Source organism: Triturus cristatus, chromosome 1_1 (genome assembly GCF_964204655.1).
Source record: "Triturus cristatus chromosome 1_1, aTriCri1.1, whole genome shotgun sequence".
Lineage (NCBI taxonomy): Eukaryota > Metazoa > Chordata > Amphibia > Caudata > Salamandridae > Triturus > Triturus cristatus.
This window is the reverse complement of record NC_140579.1, coordinates 123,702,288-123,717,632: the sequence shown is the minus strand read 5'-3', so window position 1 is coordinate 123,717,632 and position 15,345 is coordinate 123,702,288. Positions and strand designations below refer to the sequence as shown.

Here is a 15,345-nt window from a genome sequence, read left to right as displayed (position 1 = left end):
GGCAGGCATGATGGGTACAAATTTCGTTAAACAAAAAGATTTTTAGGCAAATTGGGTCTGTATTATCTGTATGCTTTCGCTTAGGAGTAACAATCATTTATTTAAGAGAAAAAACCTTCAACAACCCAGATGATTAGTCATGACACTGATTCCGTAATTCCTTTTAAGAAGCCCTTTATTTAAAACAATGTCAGTGTAGAAATACGGGCCTACAGCCGCTATAGGCCGGCCACGGTGCAAGAGGCGTCGAGCAACATGAGCAACACTAGATTAACATAAAAGTCGGTTCCCCCCTCTCCCCCATCGTCATGTGTGAAAGCATCGCATACATGTATATATATCTCTTTTTAACACGAATGTCATGTGACTGGAACGCCACAAGGAGTTGTAGGCCACTCCTACATCAGCGCCATCTTAGGGCGGGGTCGGGCCAGTGCACAGTCTAAGTTTTTCCATGAATTAGCAGTTGAACCAGAATTCCTTTCGGTGGTTCGAGAACTTTCGTTAGCGTCAACTTTGCGTCAGCATGGCGTCACTGCAACCTTGTAGCAATGCCACGGTTTGTTCTTAGGGCGGGGCAGCAGGCGGGTTCTTCCGCCGACGCTTTACTGTCTCACTGTATCAAGCGGAGGCAAGGTGGCTGCCGCCCGGGGGCAAAAAGAGCAATGGTGGTGGTTTTGTCCTTACCGGAAGTCCGCAGGAGTCGAACGTCAAATGACTCCAACCAATTCTGCAAGGCTGAGGGGAGCGTTCTGTCAAGGGTGGGGCCCATGCCCTAGCAAACAAGCTTTCGAGTCCAGAATTGTCTCACGGTGGGCCAGGCCTGGAACCGGAGGGGTCAACCGCCGGAGTTCAAGGGCAGCAGTAGCAGCAGCTCTTCGGTACAGTCACCGGAGAGGAGCCAGCAGCAGAAACAGCAGCAGTTCGGGTGGTGCTGCCACCGGGGTGATTCCAGTAGCAGTGACGACAGCAGTTTGGATGGTATCACCACCGGGGTGGGTCCCCGATTACCTTGCTGCGGGGGCCCACTCCTCACGTCGGGCGCTAGCGGCAGTCCTGGTGAACCCGGTGCTTGGGTGGTTGCCTGGCGGCCGCGTGCAGGGGTGCCGGCTCAGCCGAACGGCGAATGAAGTGGCAGGGCGCAACTCAGCTGGCCAACGTGTGAAAGGTGTGGTTTGGGGTGCCCTCATCTGCTGGCGAGCCTCCACCTGGGGAGGTGGGGGAGGTCCGTCCGCGTCGCCTCCCCCCGCCAGGGCACCCTCCGTTATTGAAGGAAGAAGTGACTGGGAAGACCCGCACAGCGTGCCAGGGTGAAATTCAGCAGGCCGATGAAAAAGATGGCTGGGTGCAGCTTAGCTGGCCGGTGAGTGAAAGACGGTTGGGTGCAGCTTAGCTGGCCGGAGAGTCAAAGACGGTTGGGGTGCCCGGCGAGCCTCCACCTGGGGAGGTGGGGGAGGCCCGTCCGCGTCGCTTCCCCCCGCCAGGGCACCAGCCCTCATTAAAGAAAGAAGAAGAGAAAGCGGAAAGGCCCGCACAGCATGGCGGGCTCCGCCTTGGTGTTGCCAGAACTTCGGCGCTTCGTATAGCCTCCGGCCTATTCGCACAATCGCTCGCCACTGATGTCAATGGATTTTTGCATGGCTTTTATAGCCCAAAGTCAACTAAGAGGGACCGCCCAAAACAGGCCAATGTTGCAATTTCGAGGAAGGAGAGGCGAGGACGGTGTCACGTGGACGTTAAGGCTTTGGGATGGAGGTTGCAGCAGACTGTCATGTAAATAGTTGTTTTAAAACGTGTTTTAACCTGTTTACCCTGTTGGTGTGTTTGTTATATCCTATAAGTTATTAAAATGTTATAACTACATTACTTCGTTGGAGTGTTTGTACATATTTGTAGTTTGATGACGAGCACAAGGAGGTTACTGTGCAATCGGAAAATTAACATAGCCCAATTGTGCGCGATCTAGCCCTAGTTTGGTGACGTCGATGGTGGGTGTCAGCAGGCTTCCGTTTGTGCGGGATTTTGTCATGCTTATTGGGCGGGGTGGGCAGTAGGGCAGACATGTTTAGGTAGCGAGAGTGATGGAGTCGGGCTACCTCGCGGTCGTCTCGACCGTGAGCTTGACTCGTTCCCTTGGTTTCATATGTCCCACAAAGGGCTAACTCCTAGCGTTATTTTAGTTTTTGTAAGGTCAAAAAGGATCCTACCAGTGCCTTTACTATCTTGTCGATTCCTGTCCGTTCATCCTTAGTTAATCGATTCATTCTGGTGGACTCTCTCTTTCCTATCTCATGGTCGACTGGCTTTGTGGTTGACGTTGGGTTCGGCACAAGAGGCTCAGCCGGCGCGGAGGCCGTGAGGGCCGAGGCCCTTGTACTGCTTTCGCTCGTGTTCGGGGGTGGTGGGTGTTGTACTATTGATTGGGAGGGTGCATACGGAGGGGGCATGTAAATGATCGGAGGACCTAACAGTAACTCGTCATTCGTTCGCTGCTTGGAGGACAACTCAGGGTAGAGCAAAGAAGGGGTCCTAACAGCGTACTGGCCTGAGGTTTCGGGTTCCTGTCTTAGTTTAGTTTCCCTTCTCTCCTTTATGTCTTCTTCTAACTTTCTAGCGGCAAGGTGAGCTGCCTTTCGTAATTCCTTTTCTGCTTTTACTTCTTCCCTCTTTTTCCGTTGCGTTGCTTCTTTGCGCCACATGCCGATACTGTCAAGCATAGTAGGCGTCGTCTTATTGCTACGCAGAGCTATTTCTAGCGCTTCTATCTTATGGTCGTCGAAGGATCCCATCAGTGGCCACTGACTTTCGGGGTCCTTCTTGGTATATTTATGCCACAGCTTGCTATAGGCTACGGCGACTAATCCATATTTAGTGAACATGTCCTTATTAGGGGTGCCTTCCAGTGGAGCCGGATGGTTCACCTCTAATAAGCGGTCCGGGCAGAACCAACTACCAATCAGTGGGGAGAAGATAGGCATGACGGGTTTCAACGGGGACAAAAGTCAGCACTACCTATCTTTTCACTGCTTGCAAAGACTAGACAGAATATCTCTATTCTTCGTTATTTGTAAGCAGAGAATATCTCAAAAAGCACTATTCTTCAAAACAATCAATGTTCGGACAATCAATCAATGGGGAGATAAAGATAGGCACGACGGGTTTCAACGGGGACAAAAGTCTGCGTTACCTACCCTTCACTATCTGCAAAGGGAGAGAGAGAGAGTATTTCTACTCCTCCCCGTTTGTAGACAGCGAATATCTCAAAGAGAACAATCAATGAGCACAATCAATGAGCAATACTAGTATTTCCAGAGCATTAAACAATCAATCAATTATTTCTCAATTTGTCGTGTATCACGACCTTACCCGGACCGCGTGGACAGTTTCTCGTCTTCCGCCTCCAGCGCCCGATCGTCCTCTACTCTCCGTATTTGCCGCGGCACTCCTGATGGTTCCCAGTCAGGACCGTAGATCACTCGAGAGAGGTCTGCTCGGAACCAGTGAAGTTCGGATGATCGGCTGCCAGACGAGGGTCTATTGGGCAGGAGCTCTCCCGATCGTTGCAGTCGTTCACTCTGTCGTCGGGACCTCTCCCACTGGATCCACGTGTCGCTGATGGGCCCCACGTTTGGGACGCCAATTGGTAAATGGTAGCGGCAGTTTCAGTCGGTATCCTTTCAAGTATTTGCCCGGCGGTAATCGCCTCTCATACCACTCGATAATTTACCAATAAAAGAGGCAGGCGCTGGAGACTGGAAGGCAGGAAACAAGGTTTTATTCCGTCGGAGCAGAACACATCAGATCAGACAGCAAGGTATCGTCACGAGGTGCTCTAACTGCATCTCTGAGACCTGGTCTCTTATACACTGGTTTATTGCTTTATTATACATAGTACATTCTTGAGATTCCCTTGATGTGCGGGGAAATATCCCCTGAAGCCCCGGCTCAGATCCGATCCCACACATGGTTACAGTAGAGGTTCCCACCCTACCCGCAGTGGGAGATGGCTATCGCGCAGCAGGGAATTCCGCTAATTCCCGGGGGTGTGTGCAACCGGCCGGGTCTCAGGGGGTAGGGGCTTTGATTCTGCTGTAATCCCTTTGATGTGGGGTGTTTCCCTTACAGTAGGGGCAATAAACTGCATCCGCAGGGCTAGGTGATGGCCTGGGACCAGTTCAGACAATGGGGCGCAGAGGAAGGGGGGTTATCAAAGGAGAGGCATGACCATGTATGGGTTGTCGGTCGGAAGTGGTTCCGTAGCAGGGTCGCGCAGAAGGAGAGGGTTTATGGCCTGTACGAGAGAGCGGGGGTCGCCAGCGCGCGGGGGATGCTTGCAGCGCCAAGGGGACCGCGCTGGCGATTGACAATGAGTGGGGTGCCTAAAATGGCAGCCGTGCGTTCGCTGTGCGTGGTGCTGGGGAGGGGCAAGATGGCGCAGATAATGTTCAGTTTGCAGGCTAAATTTCCACAGTTGTCTCCTTTCTTTACCACTTTTATCCTGAAATCCTTCTTCCAGTTCTAAAACTTTTAGAAAAGGTCTGTGATCTGTTCCCAAAATCATACTAAAACCCTATATGTACATTCTAAAATACTCATGACCCCTCGAAGCAGATTACGCCTCCTTCTCGATCACAGAATAATTCCTTTCAGACCTTCACTTTGACAGAGAGGCAAAAGTCACTGGCTTTTCTTCAGTGCCATGAATTTGAGAGAGTTTAGCACCCAGACCAATCGCACTCACATCTCCAGTCACCATCGTTTTCCATCTGACATTAAAGGACAACAGAATGCCTGCATTTCCAACCGCTGCATTTATTTTGTAAGCACTTCTGGTTGTACATCCTCCCACAGAAACAACATTCCCTTCCTAAGCAGTATAGGTACATTTTTAGTTCTAGCTGCAAAACTGCTACAACTTTACAATAGTATTTAATTGACACCATGTAAGAATGGAGCTGCTTTTCATCCCCTGGAATGGCATCATTGACGTTTGCATTCACAGGATCAGTTTTACGCTTAACCCCCTCAGCTCAGGTGGAATAACCCAAATATTTTAATTTGTAAAAATGGCAATTTATCTCTTCATAAAATGAGATCGGCATCAGCGAACATATGAAAGACGTGTTTCAAATATACACTCTGCTCTTCAATTATTCTTTTAAAGATAAAAATATCTTCCTAAAAGGACAAGACTTTGTCTTGCTGACCAAAATTAACAGACATTAGTTTCTGAAACTCATTGGTGACTATCGCCAAACCAAATGAAAGTCTAGTAAACTGGAAAACATTTTCAGAAGTTACAAATGCTGTCAATCTTTTAGATTAATGTTGTAAATCAATTTCGTGCTAAGCACTCCTCCAATCCATTTTTGAGAAGTACCTACCACCCTTCAAAAGGAGAACTATCTTATTGATGTTTGGAAGTTGATAATAATCTGAGACAATAATCTTATTTCAATGGCAGGGGTCTATACAAAATCCGAAACTACTATCAGCCTTTTTTATGATGACAGTTGGAGAGAGCCACTTAGCACCTTCCACAAGCTCTATACCCATCCGCTACCATTTGTTTTAAATTTGTTTTACATTTTCTCTAATGAAAATTGGTATTTTCTGAGGCATGCGTCTGACAGCTACTACATAACACCGCAAAACAATTTTATGTACATATCCCTCAGTCAGATCTACTTTTGAATATAATAAAATTCTTTAAATTGCCTAAATTTCCTCAATGTTAGTGTCCTCAATTACTATAACTTGATCTGTTGGCAGAGGATTTAAGATTATGTGAAGATCATGTTGATGCAAGCAAACAAATATAGGTGGTCCTCTCCTGGCTACATATGCCTTTCTTTCTACTCTTCTATCTCAAAATTTAATAGCTGTCCACATATTACCTAGAACGTCAACATCACTTTCTCGATAACCATAATGCTTGATGTCTTTCGGGATTAGCTTGACACCAGACCTTGTAACTTCAAACATGTCCTGTGGAATAATTGTGTCTAATGAACCTGAGTAAGCCATCAAAGCTATTTCTCTGTCATTCACCTGGAAGATGACTTTGGGACGAAATCTCCTTCCTTGTTCATTTTAATGCTCACCAACAGTTAACACTCTTCTTTTGTTCTTCATTCTCATGTTCCACTGCTGCCATTTGAGCCTTTCCTCCATCTCTACTTTCATGCAAGCAAAGTGTCCTCTTCTTCCATACCTGTAACACTTTTTTTGAATGGCAAAACACTTTTTAGAACCCAGTCAGTGATACAAACTGTCACATCTGTGACAGGCTCTTGTGTTACCCCTTTCCAATAAATTGTTAGAACATCTATTGCCTCTCTTTTCAGTAGCTGCAGTTCTGTTGTAACCTGATGTTTTCTTATTGACCGCATTATGATCCTCTCCAGATTCAAATGTATCTGCTATTTCATCATTTTTCTTGAAGTTCAACTTTTGCATTTTCTTAATGAATACTTTGCATTCCTCAACAACCTTTGCAATGGTGAACACTTACTTCTTGCCACCTACAATATTTCTTGCATTTATTTTTACTAATGCCCCAAACAATTAACTGATCTCTAAAAAATGAACCGAATGACCGAATTGACACTTTATTGCTATCTCCCTCAATCTAGCAAAACATTCTTCAACAGTTTCACTTGCACTTTGTGATTTCGAATGGAATTTACATCTTGTCATGGCCATATTTATGGATTTAGAAAAATCTCCCTTCCAGTCTTTGTTTGCCTTCCTTATAAACATCAGCATTCATGACTTCATCAGCATTAACAGCTGCAAGTAAGTTCTTGAAAACATGCTGGCCTTCCTTTGCTATGGCACTTAATAACAAAGTTATTTCTATTGGAGGAAACATTTAATCCATCAAGTGCTTCGACATAGTTCTTAAAAACCTGATCCACATTTCCTGTTCTACCAGAGGGGGACCAAGTTGCAGGAGAAAGCTTAGCATAATGATAAAAGATTTGATGTAAAAACACAGTTGAATATTATTATGAACTTAAATTTTGGTTCATGCGATTACACGGTTGAAGTTTGTTTGATAGCAGATAAACAAAGTTTCTGCCAATAGTTACATTTAATGTTAATAGAATTGTTAGATGATGTTGAACCTCATAACCATTAGAAGTCAGTAGTGCAATAGAAATGGGCAGGGTCCTGCCTGAAAAAAGAACGAGGTCGTCGTGTGGGCTGTCCTTCCATTTTAAGGAAAGAAAGAGATAACGTGATCGCTCCATTAGAAACCTACTGACAGGGAGGATAGCCTGTTGGTGAGCTGAAAAAATGTGGTAAAGGTCTTGGTAGGGGGTTGTGGTGTGAGTGAGAACGCGACCAGAATCACTGATTTGCTGAGTTGTGACAGCGGCCATAAATAAATGTATTACCCACTCATCAGGGATGGCTTACACTGAAAAATGCACGATTGAAGCTTCAAAATAAAGTCTTTCAAGTCGTTGCTGATTTTTGAGAAAATATTTTGTGGATTCAAAAGTCATCATCAGGCTTATGTCTAAGCCTTTTGTTGCCCTGGACAAAATCATCGCAAAATTGTGGTAAACAGCTGTAGTATTCCTTATGTTAAGGATGATTTATTCAGGCATTAATCTTGTGATGGTGCTAACAGGCCAGCAGATGTGAGCAACTGCCGGTCCAGAATGCATGCTCAAGGAAAACCATAGAACCTAAAATGTGGATGAATTCTACAGTGACGTTCCATGCTTAATTGAAGATATAACATACTGCTATGATAAAGATACATGAGACGGTGATCATTGACAAGGGCTATGCAGATGCATAAACTAGCCTCTTATCCTCACTCTTTTTTTCTCCGTAGTGGATACCGTCTTTATGAGCGACGAGTCCTGGAAGAAAGAGTATGTTCTGTGTGAAATTGGACGTCTATACTACGGTACTGAGCAGCAGATTGGCGAGCGCTCATGGAACTTTGGGCAGGTAAGGTGCTGGGTACTGAGGGATTCAGGGTTTCGAACAAGGTGCTGAAGATCATTGCAGATATTAACAGCCCACTCTTCTCCTCAGTTCAATAGAGGGGTGCTCGACGCATGCTTATACCTGCTAGACCGGGCCGGCATGCCCTACCCAGGACGAGGAGACCCTATCAACGTCACCCGGGTGGTCTCTGCTCTGGTAAGCGCCTCAAAGAGCTGCAATAATTTCCTGATATATATATATATATGTGTATATATATATATATGTATATATATATGATGTATATCATATGATATGATAAATATATATATATGATATTAATGTTAATAATAAATGGATATTCATTCAACTACACCATCTAAACTTCTAAAATAATAGTTAATATTAGTCAGATCACTTTAGTTTTATTCATACAGTTCATGTGCACATAAGTGTCTCGTCAAACCTATTCCTGAAGTTACAGTTATTTGAAATCAGTATTAGTTTAACAGCACTGTTAAGGTATTATTCCAAATATCGGTGCTTTTCAGTTGACCTGCCCAACTAATGTGCCCATGATATTGGCTACCAGTGCATCACCAATGTAAAACGGGAGCATTAATTAGCCATTAACTGTAGATTGGGCATCAGCCATTGGAAATGGCTGCACCAACTATATTCCACACCCGCCAGTCTTCTGAGACGTGGGCTTCGGTGGACTGAAGGATGTGTCAGATACCCAGCTCTCATGGCCGACTCCTTACATCTGGCGTGGAGCGGCTCTAGCATCCAAAATGACTTGGCGAGATAATTGACTGCCAGTCTACGATGACATCAGACATTTTGGGGATGTCCCTTCAAATGTGTTTGTTGGGATTGGTGAAAGACATACGACGGAATGTAAGAAAGTTTGTTGACATCTCCTCACGGCTAAGAAGCGGGTGGGGATGCGCTGGGGTTGAGATAGGCTCCATACGCAGAAGCAATGGCCAACAGATTTAACATTCTGTAACGAACAGCTTTAGATGTACGGCGAGGAATTACCAGAATTATCTCGCCCCGGAGATATATGGGGGCCATTGGAAAAATAACCTGTTCAAAGATGACATTGAAAGTACTACCTCTACATAAATAGTCACAACACGCATGGGTGGTGTGTACATCAAGTATATCTGAGTCAAGGTGCATGATTGCAACAGCCGCTTTATGTGATCGACTCATGGTCCCTTGCACGGAGCTAGTGTCCCTCAGACTCCTCCCCACAGCCGCACTACGGAGCTTGAGAACTGTTATTGGTTTGCAGCCAGACATATGCTGCTGGTAGGAATTGTATGTTATGATGTACCTAGTATTTGGTTAAAAAATGCAATAAAAACGTAGTATATATCCAAAGTGAGCAGATGTGGTGTTAAAATAGTAAATCTTGACTTCCCTTTTAAATACAATATGTTGGTAGCCGATAGCATGGATACAATATTTTGGCTGGTTTATATTAATATCACAAATTAAATCACCATATTGTGACATATCACGCCATTCGAATCAGAAATAACCAAGGGAGCCATATAGAAAAAAATTGAAGGACATACCGATGTTTAGACATTTATATAGTATAACAGAAAGGTTCAGGGTCAACACCAACCTAAACCCCAGTCGACTCTGTAGATGTTGCCTACAGAGCCTTATGTTAATTGAAATAGTAATATAACCTAGGAAGTCAGAGGTTAGTAGTGTTCTCTAAAAAGTACCTTTTCCAGGTAGTGCAACATTATTAGTGACACATGCATAGTGGTAATACAGACTTTAAACTGCTTCTCAGTGACAATCCCCTTTCTGAACACCCTCTTGGCCTGTGGCATGGCTGCCAATCTCCAACCTAGCAGAACACACGTGCCACCCTGTTGCTGTGACCGGTCATTCCTATTTAGTGATTTTTCAGACCATAGTGGCCTTACAGAATAGTGCAAGAGCCTGTCAGAGAGTAATACCAGACAGAAATGAATCGTAACTCTACCCCGATCACCTCCCGAAGGCAAAGCTAAGCCTCTATGGCCAGTATTAGTCACTGGGGATACCCAGTAACATGCAGAACCTGGGGACTATATCAGTAAACGAACAGTGGTTCTGCCACAACACACTTTACAGGATTAACCTTTTATCCCCTTATCCCGCGGGATTACACTAAATGTTTTCAAAAAGATACGTCTAAACACATATTCATGAAAAAGAGGTACGAATTGATTGTACTGCTAGAATTGATATGTTAAAGAATCGTATATCATTCAAAAACAGGACGTATCATAAGTCAATTTAAAAACAGAACATATACACAGAGATAAGTGAGACATAAAAAGTGAGGTGAATTGTACACATACCACAATACAATACAATAAATACATAAATTATTTACATGACATACAATTAAATACAGACATTGCGTGAAAACATAATATTTGTCTCAGAATGACCTATGGATGTATTCCTTATTATTTATAATGGTCAAAGTGGACTAGCGCTTATAAATGGGCATCGATGTTTCGACTTTTGTATTATTGTGCAAGATTAAAAACATCAAATTAGGGTCTTCTTCAGGCCAAGAAAAATATGATCTTTGTATAGCCTTTTGGTCCCAAAGGGAATCCAATAGTAGAGAGGAGGGCTAATTAATTCCTTCTTCCTATAGCACATGAGTCGCTGTCCTGTAAGCCTCTAAGGCATCAAATGAGAAATTGTTATATAGAATCCACACCACTGCCCCGCAAACAATGGGTGGACTGTAATATGTGGCCCTTTAACAGGTAGGGGACCACACCGATGCCCACAGGAGATGTGAAAATCCCAAGGCCCGAGTTACAGGCACCCTCTACAGAAAAAGGCACAGAATTGTCCTGAGGCAACTGAGGAAACAATTCTCAGGCCGTATATAGTATACTAAACCTAATTGCACTAAAACATTTTGATTATCATCACACATTATACATACTTTTTACATTTAAGATGATTGGGGCTCCAAACCCCAGCCCAATCCCTAGATACCTGGAATGCCTCACTCGTGTTAAAATGCTCCACTTAGGCGCCAAGAACATTGCTAGCAGCCTTACAAAAAACATGACGAGTCTTTTTTATTTAAATTGTCGGCCACAGAATTCCGCTCACTGCTTTCGAACACGATATGTAATATTCAAAATGGTCTCCTTTTCACTCCATTTTAACAGCCAGATTCTAGGAGGTACTCTCCTCTTTCCTGCAAACCTCTTGCTCCTCTCTTCTATGACTAGTGAGTGTTCTTTTACCTTCTTTTGTGAAGTACATGGGGTTTTGTTAATCATTTGCGAACAGTCTCTCGTTTGTGTTTTGTGATTGCTGAATTTTTCTCCATCTGCGGTGGCAGTTATGTATGCCTTTAGTAAAGATGCATGTGTTTGCTTGTCTTTGGTAAAGGTCCATGTGTTTTCTTGTCTTTGGTAAAGGTGCATGTGTTTTCTTGTCTTAGGTAAAGGAGGTAAATGTGCATGTGTTTACTTGTCTTTAGTAAAGATGCATGTGTTTTCTTGTCTTTGGTAAAGGTGCGTGTGTTTGCTTGTCTTTAGTAAAGATGCATGTGTTTTCTTGTCTTTGGTTAAGGTGCATGTGTTTGCTTGTCTTTGGTAAAGGTGTATGTGTTTTTGCTTGTCTTTGGTAAAGGTGCATGTGTTTGCTTGTCTTTGGTTAAGGTGCATGTGTTTGCTTGTCTTTGCTAAAGGTGCATGTGTTTGCTTGTCTTTAGTAAAGACGCATGTGTTTTTGCTTGTCTTTGGTAAAGGTGCATGTGTTTACTTGTCTTTGGTAAAGGTGCGTGTGTTTGCTTGTCTTTAGTAAAGATGCATGTGTTTTCTTGTCTTTGGTTAAGGTGCATGTGTTTGCTTGTCTTTGGTAAAGGTGTATGTGTTTTTGCTTGTCTTTGGTAAAGGTGCATGTGTTTGCTTGTCTTTGGTTAAGGTGCATGTGTTTGCTTGTCTTTGGTAAAGGTGCATGTGTTTGCTTGTCTTTAGTAAAGACGCATGTGTTTTTGCTTGTCTTTGGTAAAGGTGCATGTGTTTACTTGTCTTTGGTAAAGGTGCGTGTGTTTGCTTGTCTTTAGTAAAGATGCATGTGTTTTCTTGTCTTTGGTTAAGGTGCATGTGTTTGCTTGTCTTTGGTAAAGGTGTATGTGTTTTTGCTTGTCTTTGGTAAAGGTGCATGTGTTTGCTTGTCTTTGGTTAAGGTGCATGTGTTTGCTTGTCTTTGGTTAAGGAGCATGTGTTTGCTTGTCTTCGGTAAAGGTGCATGTGTTTGCTTGTCTTTAGTAAAGATGCATGTGTTTTCTTGTCTTTGGTTAAGGTGCATGTGTTTGCTTGTCTTTGGTAAAGGTGCATGTGTTTTTGCTTGTCTTTGGTAAAGGTGCATGTGTTTAGTGTGTCCTTGATAAAGGTGCGTGTTTTGCATGTTTTGTGAGGTGGCTGTTTTGCATGTGTTTCGTAAGGTGTAATACGTCAACCTCTTTATGTGGTAGCTACATTTTGCAAGTCTTTCGTGAGGTATATGTATTATGCACCACTTTTGTGAGCTAGTGTTATGTACATCTTTCGTGAGGTGGATGTATTTTGCATGGCTGTAGTAAGATGCATGAATTTTGCATGTCTTTCGTCGGATATAGGTTTTATGCACTTCCACTGTTGAGAGAATCAGAGGATGAGATGTTTTTGTTTCGTTTTGGCCCACGGGTTAAGAAGAATAGCCCTCACGCTGACCCTTTCAAGCTGACCCTTCCGAAACTTCCCAGGTGTCCGAAAGGCCAGTCCAAAACTTGGCACATTGTGCATTATGTGGCTCTGTTTGGCAGATTTTTCATAAGGTGCATGCATTTTACACTTCTTTTGTGTGGTTGGATGAGTTATGCCTTTCTTTCGTGAGGTGGCTGTGTTTTGCATGCCCTTCATAAGGTGCATGAACTTTTCACATCTTTTGTGAGATGTGTGCTATGCACACCTTTTGTGAGGTTGCCTTGTTTTCACTTCTTTCATCAGGTGCATGGATTTTGGATGCCTTCTGTGAGATGTATGTGTTATTCGTATCTTTCCTGAGCTGTATGTGTTATTCCTGTTTTTCGTGAGGTGCATGTGTTATTCCTGTCTTTCGTGAGGTGTTTTTGTTATTCCTGTCTTTCGTGAGGTGTTTGTGTTATTCCTTCTTTCATGAGGTGGCTGCGTTTTCACATCTTTCTTGCGGAAGCTGTGATTTGCAGGTTCTGGCATGTGTTTTAACACATTTTTCAGGAGGTGCCACCTGTTGCCTCGTAAGAGTGAACATTGACAGTCTGCCTCCTCCTAGGATTGGCCTGTGTGACAGATAAGTCTGAGGGGTGAACTCCGCTCCGCTCAGCTCGCATTATGTGGAGCTCGCTAAGTTCCGAAAAACTCCGCTTTTTTTCCCCTCGTTCGCGATCGTCAACATCAAGTTGGCGAGTGCGAGCATGGAAAATCAACCTCCTGGCGAGATTTCTCAACGCAGGCGGTCAGATTTCTCATTGTCAATGGTCGCATATGCTTGCATTGAGAAACTGTCTGCTCGGATTGAGAAAGCTGCTGCTCGAATAAAAATCTGCTCAAGCTGCAGAAAGGAAGCAGCTCCCACTTGCACTGTGCATGGTGCCGCTTGCGATGATTGCACAGTGCAGACAAGCACGTGGCACTGAAAATCACAGCAAACAGCATTTATCCAACGGACTCCGCCGCTTGCGTAGGGCTGCAGAGGTTTTTTTGCACTTCGTGTAGTTCCGTGAACTCTGCCCAGGCTTAGTGACAGACACTTTTTTTGTATGGCCCTGTGTTTAACCAGGTTTATAGCGAGTTGTCAGTGGGCCATGCAGACTTAAGGCGGAACCTACTCTTCCACGCGTCTTTCTTGGGATATGCGGGGTCTGGTGCCCTTGTTTCTAATTCTGTAGCTTTTCTGGCTTTCTAGTAGTTTCGGGAATCTTCATTTTAAATGCCTGTGGTATTTTAGGCTGCTGTAGCGTCTTGGCCCTTAGAGGTAAAGACAGCCAGGTTCTGTCCGATGCTCGTCTCTCGGACCCCTGTTTTAATGACATTGGGGTTCAGCCTCTGGCACGTGTCTGGCAATCTCACTTTTAATGACAGGGGTGTCCTGCTATGGTCTGGTGACTGAGCCTGGGATCCTCAGTTTTGATGAGACTGGAGTACTGGCCTACCTCCTCTGACCCTCGCTTGGACTTCTGGCCTTCTGCCTGCGACCCTCACCCTTAATGACACTGGAGTACAGGCCTGCCGCTCGCCTCTTGGGCCCTCAGTTTAATGGCACTGGAGAGTCTGCCAATGGCTAGCGACTTGCTTCGTGAACCCCTAGTTTTAGTGACACTGGAGTCTGGCTATCGCCTTGTATTTGAGACTCTCTGTTTAAAGGACACTGAAATCTGGACATGGCCTGCTGCTTGCTTCTGGTGTCCTCAGTTTTATTGGACTGATGTTCTGGCTATGGCCTTGCTTCGGGGACCCTCAGTTGTAATGGTACTGGAGTTGAGGCCTGCTGCTTGCGTCTAGGACGCTCAGTGTTGTAGTAGTTGCATTTCTTGGCAGCAGTCAGACTTGGGGCATCTTTAGCATTAATGATACCGTACGGGACTCTGGGCCACTGCCGGGGACCCCTCGCTGGAGCTGTCCTTTCTCTCTGGGAAGGGGGGCCCCAAGCTCCAGGGGGCCCCCTCAGCACAGCACTCTGGCTGCAGAGCTCCTTATTGAGCCCAGAGGGGGCCCCTCCACGTGCCTTGCAGGGAGGCCCCCTCAAGGTTTGTTACACCAGTGCCTTCGACCAACGGGCTGCAGAAGATGACGTAAAAGTCAGGCTTCGAGAGAAGTCACGGTGCCGTTCTCTGCAGGGGGTGCAGCTCCCCATCCCTTTGAGGCCAGTGTGCCAGGCATTCCGGGCCGGGGCTTGGCCGGAGGGTGCAGCCTGCACTCCATGTATGTGAGCCCCCCCATCACGCTCTTTTTATCTCCACCTTTCTCTGACACCGGCGCTGCTTCAGCTCAGTGGGAGGGCCCTTCCTTCCTCTTCTGCGGCCTGGGCACGCCCCAGATGAGTTTTAAGTGTTTTTACAGCGCGGTTTATGATGAATGTGGGCTCGGCAACAGATAAGCAATTGCAGGCCCCATCCTGCATAACTGCCAGCCACACCCACGAGCCACTGCGAGGAGGTGAAAAAGGGGTCACATAAAACAACATCTGAGACGAGGGGTGTGGTATCCAGGGTGCAGCAGGTGCAGTGGCAACAGGGACCAGAGGCCTGAGGGGCTCACTGAACCCCAGGGCCGTTTCTACCATTAGGCAAGACTAGACGGCCGCCTAGGGCAAAAACATGAG

General features: G+C 45.1%; 1 protein-coding gene across 2 annotated transcripts in view; it reads left to right on the top strand.

The window, feature by feature from the left end:
- The window catches only part of TGM1 (transglutaminase 1), an 88,086-nt gene that overhangs the window by 43,186 nt on the left and 29,555 nt on the right, over positions 1-15,345 (top strand). For both annotated transcript variants that reach the window (XM_085614010.1, XM_085614019.1), the window contains exons 5-6: positions 7,853-7,971; positions 8,059-8,166. In XM_085614010.1, coding sequence (XP_085470136.1) covers positions 7,853-7,971; positions 8,059-8,166 — 227 coding nt within the window. The remainder of the gene's footprint in view (positions 1-7,852; positions 7,972-8,058; positions 8,167-15,345) is intronic.